The sequence below is a fragment of the Armigeres subalbatus genome, chromosome 2 (genome assembly GCF_024139115.2).
Source record: "Armigeres subalbatus isolate Guangzhou_Male chromosome 2, GZ_Asu_2, whole genome shotgun sequence".
Taxonomy (NCBI): domain Eukaryota; kingdom Metazoa; phylum Arthropoda; class Insecta; order Diptera; family Culicidae; genus Armigeres; species Armigeres subalbatus.
In genome coordinates, this window is record NC_085140.1 from 402,217,868 (window position 1) to 402,227,758 (window position 9,891).

General features: G+C 38.1%; 1 protein-coding gene across 2 annotated transcripts; it reads right to left on the reverse strand.

The window, feature by feature from the left end:
- Positions 1-7,923: 7,923 nt before the first annotated feature.
- Positions 7,924-9,129, reverse strand: LOC134217562 (dynein axonemal assembly factor 6). 2 transcript variants are annotated; one of them, XM_062696340.1, is made up of 2 exons: positions 8,862-9,129; positions 7,924-8,788 (listed from the first exon to the last, which is right to left on the reverse strand). In XM_062696340.1, exons 1-2 carry the CDS (start codon positions 8,965-8,967, stop codon positions 8,292-8,294), a joined length of 603 nt encoding a protein of 200 aa, XP_062552324.1. In that variant the 5' UTR covers positions 8,968-9,129; the 3' UTR covers positions 7,924-8,291. The 2 variants fall into 2 exon arrangements, with proteins under 2 accessions (XP_062552324.1, XP_062552323.1); XM_062696339.1 differs by having other exon boundaries at positions 7,930-8,806.
- Positions 9,130-9,891: the final 762 nt, after the last annotated feature.

A 9,891-nucleotide genomic window follows, 5' to 3' on the forward strand; every position in this document is an offset into this window, starting at 1 on the left:
CCTGTAATGAATCGCAAAATAAAAAAAACAAAAGCAGTTTGAAGAAAACTTGACAAAAAGTCACTTTACTTGCGGAATAATACATCAGGACATTATTCCGCAAGTGAAGACGTCAGTTTGTGTTTTCTTCACTGCAATACGCCTGCTATTGCCTAATTGTTCCTTTTCCTTGCCAGCTCCGTACTGTTCAAGGAATGTCAGCAGCAGAATCATTCCTTGACCGCTACTTGTCCTATCTATTTGCACAGTACTTTAGAAGTCCATACCACCCTTTAACGTAAAAACTCTTAACGTACAGGTATGAAAAAAAAAACAACAAAACGATTCTGCACGATAGAATCCTCGACCGCATGATTATGAAGTAGAAGTAGTAGACACAAGACCATAACGCTTGTTTGTGATTTTTTTTTATTTTCACCTATCCCATTTGCTAGATTTTCATTTAGGGGGTTTAGATAGGAAGTGAGTTTCAGATATTTGCTGTGAGGCATGGATGTGGAAAAGCCGACAAACGTACAGACTTAAGCTTGAGAAGCATACGCCGCCATTAGTGGAAGCGTAAATTGTTATGTGTGCGTTATGAAATAATTATGACAGACTACCTACGCAAAAGCTAGATATCCTAGATAGTTTGTGGAGTAAGACTTTTACGGAAAAATGTACGTTCGATTGTATGGATAAAAACATCCAACTAGTGAGGATGACTAGTAATATCTGAATTGTGATGAAATCGTGAACATGGGAGCGTAATATGGTAAGCTAGCAAATCGCGAACAATTTTAAATTGTGAACTAACGAAGCCGATGCGAGCAGAAAATTTGGAATTTGCATTGTCTCCTAGCAAAATATCATTCATTCGAAAGGTACATAACATAAGTTTTCGAAAGAACGTATTTGTTTCCAGAGCTTGTCACCTGTGCAACCTCAGCATTTTCGTCGTTTTACTCCCAAAAATGCTCTTCAAACTATGAAAATAAGTTATTTTTCAACAAGTTTTCGTTTAAACGAATGCAAATTTCTATATCAGCAAGCTATAATTTATTTTATTGAAACTTATTGAAACTCATTAATATTTAGTTTACTTCATACGAAATGATTATAATGAAAATGAGGTAAACTGATGGATGAGAGACAAATTGGCTTGTGAGATTTTAGCTTATTTTTACAGTTTAAGGAGTGGTTTAAGGAGAATATCACCCAAATGCAAAGGATCACTGTTCTGCACAAATCAAAGGAAAGATCATTTAAAAAATGGCATTCCGTTTTCGTTTTGATTTTCGCGTTGATTCCTAGATGTATACCTATGTCTGGAATATCCGGTTTTGTAGATGTATGTTGATAGCGGAAATACAGTACCAATAAGAACAATGAGTCATGTGAAACGAATGGGTCGTGATTTGGTTTATTATGTAAAGTAAATAATCTGTTTTTGTACTAAACTTGTAAATAATTGGTCTAGCGATGTAGGAGCAGATAAAAGGTTTTGAAACACATGAAAATAACTTTGGTAATGACTTAACATGTTCACTTATGTTATTTTATATTACAATCAAAATAAGTGAAGAATTCGGTTCAAAGAGAATGGAACCCAAATAGGTGAAAAGAAAAAAATGAACAACTTGTAAACAAGTGTATTGCAACTAAGAAAAATCGAAAAGGATAGTCTATTATATAATGCTGTATTTATATATAAAATCTAACAAATAAAAGTAAAACGATAATTTAAACCAGTTAACGTTTAAGTTTGAACTATCGTAGCCTGTTGGAATTCAGATATCACAAAATAAAGGCTCGGTGATGATCAAGCGTGATGATATGAGCTAATTGTTCTTGCTCTCATCCTTTCAAAGCAAATGTACTCGTTTGTCTTTTTTCACTAGTAAGTATGCAACCTAACTGAAAGAACATGAGAAAATTGTGCATTCCTATTTATATAAGATAAAAAACCACAGTTTGTCTCAAGACAACAGTTTGATGGAACGTTTCTCAATTGCAATTGATAAATTTGCAAAATGACCTAACTCATAACATTTTTAGTACATGTCTGAGTGATTATTATCGTTTATAATTCAATATTTGTTATTCATTATCTAGGTGTAGCGCAAACATTTAAAAAGAATTTTTGATTTTCACCTCTGTGCTGTTATACGCTAGCGAAACATGGTGTGTATCAGTAGATAATACTCAGCGGCTGCAGGTGTTCAGCCACAGATGCCTGCGGTATATAGTTCGGGCCTGGTGGCCTCACGACTGTATCTCAAACAACGAGCTCCATCGTCGTTGTCACCAGAGGCCGATAGCAATAGAAATTTCGAGATCGGGAGTGGGGCTGAGTCGGCCACAATCTACGTAGGGGCGGAAACGAAATCTGTAAACAAGCATTAGACTGGAACCCAGCGAGACATCGCAGTAGAAGCAGGCTCATAGTGGCGAAGCCTAAATAAAGAAATAAAAGAAGTCGACCGAAATCTAATCTGGGAACAGGTTGAAGCGATAGCTGGACATCGCTCAGGATGGAGATCTTTCAAGTAGGTCCTTTGCACCACCACCCATAAGTAAGTAAAATAAGTTTGATTTTCACCAAAATTCAACGATTTGTGATTCATTCAACGCACCCGCAAGAGTTTCGTTCAATCAGTTAAGGTTTACAAATAACCATGCGATCCCAATTTATTTAAGCACTCCTGATGCGTTTTTCCCATTTTAAACCTTCCTAACGTGTTCGGGTCAATAAGACCCGAATCGCACTTTCAAATTGTAATAACTTTCTTAGCCAAACTCGGAGTGATCGCCGAATGAAGGATCGTCCGTTGGCCATTTTAATGTGTATCATCCCCTATCTCTCACCCAGCTGGGGGCGTTGGTCAAGTAGTACTATGAATAATTATCTGACATATGCTTTGATTCTCAAGTACTTTCGGAAGCACATGCCTTAGGATGTTAAACAGTAACAGCGTCCTCATTCTAACATTGAAAAAGTCAATTTTCAGTCATGGCGCAGTTCACCACACTACACCCAGTTCTTTTTTTACACGGGTGGGTTTTGGTCGATTAAGACCTTTAGCTTCAATGAAACTATGAGTTATCCCCATTAGAAAATTTACAAAAAATCAAAGCAAAATCAGGTGGTATTTAAAAAGCTGTGAAAGATCAGGTTAACCGGGAAATTAATGAATTCCAACCGAGTAGAAAAAAATATTGGGTGTAACCACTGGAAAGTAGACATAAAATAGATTTTGATACATACATGATACCAGATCGTTCCGAATCTTTCCCGAAAAAAGTTTAGTCAAATTTCCTTTTACCATACATATTTGTTAGGGAGACGCTTTACAGCATCAACTTCAAAAAGTCATCAAAAAATGAATTTATAACCTACAATCGTCACATTTTGTACTTAACTTATTTAAGATAGGGAAACTGTTCGGTTTTCCATCTCACTGAACATATATTCATATCATCGTAAAACTGAGAAATACAGCACCAATCTTGTCGCTTCCTTTTGCCAACACGCATTCATTGCTGAAAAAATTACAAAAATAAAAAACAAATTAAATTCCTTTTCATTGCTTTGTTTTTGATGGCATGGAAATGGGAGCTATGAGATTAAGTGTTGAACCGTTCCCCTATGTGTAAAATTTGAAAAAAAAACCGGCTTAAGAAAATTTCATTATAAAAGGATCGTTGACGCACACAAGCTACAAAGTGTGTTTGGAGTCGAGAATTGGTGAAACTTTTTTTAGGGGTATCCAGCTGGAGCTACATGGTAGCTAAAATTGTCAAGACTGGATCCGAACAGAAGTTTTGCCACTACTAGGACCAATACTTAGGAGAACTAGTCTATGTTGACCGCTTGAACACTATTTGTTTGAGTATTGTAGAAGCTAGTAGAAACTCAAAATTTCTGTTTTTGAATAGATTTCCCTTTTCCCTTTCTATTTACCGTCAGCCTGTCAACAATTAATAGAAGCTCTAAAGCTCTAAAGACACAAGAAATGTTTTCCGAGAAGTAAAATGATATACCTAGAAGAATTTAAATATAAAATTGTGTTTAGAGTTTCTTGGAGCCGACATTCAATATCTAATAGCAGTCTATGTTGATAACGGGTGATACTTTTGCCACCTCCAAGTAACACTTGTATTAGGGATGTTGTTCTGATAGTTATGTTATAATAAATCGAAATATTAATCTGAGAGCTAGGAGCCTAGGAGCACGCGCGCAGGACATGCGACTTCCGGCTCCGAATCTCCAGCAAATCTAGGAGGAGATCGGCCGGCTGAAAAACAATAAAGCCCCTGGAGTTGACCAACTACCAGGAGAGCTGTTTAAACACGGTGGTGAAGCACTGGCTAGAGCGCTGCACTGGGTGATTACCAAGGTTTGGGAGGATGAGGTTCTGCCGCAGGAGTGGATGGAAGGTGTCGTGTGTCCCATCTACAAAAAGGGCGATAAGCTGGATTGTAGCAACTACCGCGCAATCACATTGCTGAACGCCGCCTACAAGGTACTCTCTCAAATTTTATGCCGCCGACTAACACCAATTGCAAGAGAGTTCGTGGGCAGTACCAGGCGGGATTTATGGGTGAACGCTCTACCACAGACCAGGTGTTCGCCATACGTCAGGTATTGCAGAAATGCCGCGAATACAACGTGCCCACGCATCATCTATTTATCGACTTCAAAGCCGCATATGATACAATCGATCGGGATCAGCTAATGCACGAAAACGGATTTCCGGATAAACTGATACGGTTGATCAAGGCGACGATGGATCGGGTGATGTGCGTAGTTCGAGTTTCAGGGGCATTCTCGAGTCCCTTCGAATCGCGTAGAGGGTTACGGCAAGGTGATGGTCTATCGTGTCTGCTATTCAACATCGCTTTGGAGGGAGTAATACGAAGGGCAGGGATTGACACGAGTGGTACGATTTTCACGAAGTCCGTCCAGTTATTTGGTTTCGCCGACGACATTGATATCATGGCACGTAACTTTGAGAGGATGGAGCTAAACGGATTGGACTAGTCATCAACACGTCGAAGACGAAGTACATGATAGGAAGAGGCTCAAGAGAGGTCAATGTAAGCCACCCACCACGAGTTTCTATCGGTGGTGACGAAATCGAGGTGGTTGAAGAATTCGTGTACTTGGGCTCACTGGTGACCGCCGATAACGATACCAGCAGAGAAATTCGGAGGCGCATAGTGGCTGGAAATCGTACGTTCTTTGGACTTCGTAAGACGCTCCGATCGAATATAGTTCGCCGCCGTACCAAACTGACTATCTACAAAACGCTTATAAGACCGGTAGTTCTTTACGGACACGACACCTGGACGATGCTCGTGGAGGACCAACGCGCACTGGGAGTTTTTGAAAGGAAAGTGTTGCGTACCATCTATGGTGGGGTGCAGATGGCGGACGGTACGTGGAGGAAGCGAATGAACCACGAGTTGCATCAGCTGTTGGGAGAACCATCCATCATACACACCGCGAAAATCGGAAGACTGCGGTGGGCCGGGCACGTAGCCAGAATGTCGGACAGTAATCCGGTGAAAATGGTTCTCGACAACGATCCGACGGGAACAAGAAGGCGAGGTGCACAGGTGCAACAAGTTGTTCGAACAAAGAAGCTTTAATTTCACTTGTTACTACGACGCACTAAATGGTAAAAGCATACAGACATATGGTGAAATAAACCAAATTTGGAAGTCGTTTGTTGTAAGCATCAAATATCATATGATTTGATTTATGTTTTGTTCGAATAACTTGGTTAAGGAAATCCTAGCGTGTAAATTTATGACAAATGTTCAGCTTCTGATTTTTAAGAATTTAACGGTAAATCGAACATTAGCAATTATAATACTCAATATTCCAGGGAAAAAAGAGGAAAATAAATATAATAAATAGCAATGATTTGTCATAAATTCAAGAAATTAGTAGAACAACGACTTTAAGGTGATTATAGAATGAAGCCAGAAATCGGCCATTTTGTAAACCACGTGCTTTTCCAATATTTTTTTCAAGCGCACGAGATGAAAGAACAATAACGCGTATGGGGTTGAAATTATGGTAGATCGTTTGCTTAGTTATGCTGATCAATCATAATTTGTGTTTCGGCACTGTACGAAAACTATTCCGCCAGATTTGGGCTTTTTGAAATGTATGTAGATAAACGGGCTTCATTCTATAATCACCTTAAGGGGGAAGAGTGGTTTTATGCACTTTAAAGCTTGAAAATCACTTTAATATGGCCAAAACGTGAACGCAACGATCCGCAATATTCACAAAAATTGAAGAGCACACCAAAAGCTTTCATATATAGGTGTTGCGATGGTTTTCGGTGTTTATATCTCTCGCTGGATTTTTTTCAAAATTGAAAATAGCCTAAAAACACTAAATCTACTTGAGCCACCTCGAAATTTTATCCGAATCAGCTGAAATTTTGACAGGAGGCTTATTTTAGCATAAGAATTGTGATTCTGTGCTGACCGGTTGAATTTTTGATACTTTATGAAAACATGAAGAGGTCTAATCTTTATGTCTTATTGCAGTGATGTCTGGTATTACAAGTTTTAATAGTGTGTAGTTAACTTCTAATTTTGTCGAACATTTCGTAAGATGTCATTTTGTTTTATCTTCTTTAATTCATCTATCACATTGTCTTTCTTAGTTTTTTTTTTGTGTTCTCTACGTAATTCAGTTTAAGTCAATACTCATTGAAGATTATGTTGCGTCGTTCCTTCATTTTATTTGTCTTATACTAATCTCCCAGGATCGTTTCCGCATAGATGAAAAACCTAGTTAAAAGTATGAAAAACCATCGCTTTAAAGTTGAGCGAAGATAAAGAAATTGTCCTTACCGTTTCTAATCGTCCTAAATCCTTACAAGCACGTGTAAAATAACTATCATTATATAAGTCGTAATCAGCTATAGGATTCGCTTTTCGGTGGCAAAACAAAGCTTCATCACGCCAACTCCCTATCTTTTAATAAAATTTATCGAGAATGAAGCCATTATTAGATTGTTTGTATACCATTGTTTTCATGTGTGGTATTTTGTATTGTGGCTCTTTAATTTGAGACATAACAAAATAAGAGAGGCGCCACGTTCCTAGCTTTGAAAAAAAAACTTCTACTCAGTGAGTCCTATTAATGTAAATTTTCTATCAATGTCGATAAAGTTGAATATAATTTCTCTATGTACCTATCTAGCTAGATTTAAGCGTAGCTACGACTCATCATCATCAGGGAACACATCTGAAAAGCATTGCAAAAAAGAAGGGGATCTCACTTCATTATTACTGAAGAAAGAGGCCCACCTCACTGCATTACTAAATGCCAAATTGTGACAGGGCATTGTACAAAAATAGTCAACATATGATACCACCACGACAGGATATGTCTTTGGTTGCCATATCAGTGCTAATGGCATAAGCCCACCCATCGCGGCAAGATAACATATCCGAGGGGAGGGAGAATTGGTGACATTATCCCTTACCAATAATTAAACTATGGCAAAGTCCGTAAAGAATGGTACGATAAGTTGAGGCTAGGGAACTTGCTTCACGTATTTAGGCGAGTAAAATTTACTTCAATTTATTGAATTATGATTTGCTTGAACGTGCTTGAACTGTTATATTGCACAGTGTTCGATTTCGTCGATTTTTCAATTAAAATTGAATCACTTTTAAGCCACTGATTTTGGATGTTTGATGTCTTCTATAAAATGTTTAGATCTTCACGCATATTTTGATGTATGTAATAAATTTGGCTAGAAATAATATTCATCTTACTTCTAGGAGGAATAATCATTAAACTGTAAGGCATCAAAAGGTGCGTCCTTTCGTATTTTTCAGGAAAACACCAAACTTGCAAAACCAATGTTTTGAAAATTATTCAATTTTGGCCGACAAAATCGAACACTGTGTATTGCTAGGAATTTCTTCAGAAGCCTATTGAACAAACAATCAATGCTCATTCAAGAACTTGACCCCCTTGGGAAATAAATGATGACGATGATCAAGTCAGCCTATGAAAAAGAACGTGTTTCTATCATGTAGATATGGTATTACAATGTTATTAATTCTCAGCTATTAACTATAGCAATCTATTCCTTACTGTCAAGTGTTACCCATTGAAAAGATTAAAAAGCACTCTGTCAAACCGTTTATTGTGAACACGTTTTCCCTGCAAAGCATGGCCGAACACCATTCTCACTGCGCTGCGCTGAGTGAAACCGTAAATCGATTCAATAAAATTGCATTCTAGCACTTTGCCGAACGGTCGGAACACTTCAAAAGTTCACAAAATCATACTCTCGCTCCATCTTGAGAGTAAGTTTAAGTATTTTCTCTTCTGATAGCCAGGCAGCGTTGCCCTTTTCCGGATTAATTTTCTGAGGTAACTGAAGATCCAGGTAGTATTTTGGCGACTTTACCAAGATTCGTTGCTCCAACACTGTAAGATCGATGTGATGTATTCCGACCCCCTTTTCTCCCGATAGAAACACTTCAACGATCATGTTCTCACAGCTGGCCGTGGAGGGATTTTTGCCACTCATCTGCAGGAAAAGGTCCTCGGTTCCAACCGTTTGCTTGTAGGATATTTTATACTCTGGTGCGTGACGAGTCTCAAATAAAGTCTCACATTCCGCTTCCTGTTGATTCTCCCACTCTTCGATTGTTTTAGGGTCTGATATTGCTGCATTTTGTAATGGAGCATATGAGCAACTTTTCACGTGTTCTTCAGGGTTTTGATTTCGCTTCCGATTTTGTTTCGACTTCACCGTCGCTGCAATATCACCCGGACCTAAATGTATGTCCACGTTGAATGATAAATCATTGTAGTTGATATCACCTCTTACCTAACTGTTTGGCTCCTCCAGCACTATCCTCTTCTTCAGAGTCGCTTTCACCAGCTGCAGATTTGAACAGGCTCTGAAGCTGCTTTAAGCTATTTGCATTCATCATTTTATTTGTCTCCTGATTTGATTAATTTCAGGTGCCCGAAATTGATTAGAATCGTTCGTTCCTCAATCAGTCAACCAGTAGCTAGAAGAAGCGGATTGAACTTTTCTATCGATCACACTGGCAAAACGATGTTATTCACGACTGAATGGCTGCTATGGCTACTGCCCGGGGGAGGCAACGAGAGTGTGAACAAGCGCGATATTGTTGTTTGTAATCACTGTGCAATAACGAAGGACTTGTGCTGGTTATTAATTCATTCAGACTGCACAGTACATAATTTTGCAAACTGTGAAATAATTATTCCTAATATTATATTATATAAATTACTAGTTGACCCAGCAGACATTTTCTTGCATAATAGGTAAAAATGCGCGTTGTGAATTGTCCATGTGAAATTTCCATTCGAATTCTAATTTTAGATTGTCACGATTTACTCAACTTTACTCGCGATTTTCGCATGAGGAAATGTCACATAAACCTGTCGAAAACATTAACGAACTTTTCTGCTGAAGGATTGCAGAAAATACATTTAGCCGTTTTCGAATTATGCGGATACAGTGATTTAAATAATTTTTCGGTAAAATTCGCTATACTTTTAAAGTGTTGGAACCTATTTTGTATAATAAAAACTTTGTTGCACGAGAAAGACAAAACATTTCATTGTTTTATGTTATAATGCCTACAAACTAGTCTAACGACTCAATAAAATTCACTGTGCGACATTTATGTCTAGTATTTATGGCATTCGCTACTCGATTCATTGTCAACAGACTTGTAAACTCAAACAACTCAATTAAAGTAAAGATTTGTTTAACAACCTTTCGTGCCGATCGATATTTTAAAAGGATATAACTGTGACAGCCTTCTTTTGGCGAGGATTATATAAAACACGTAGGTCAACGCATAACAAAAGCTAGTATTACA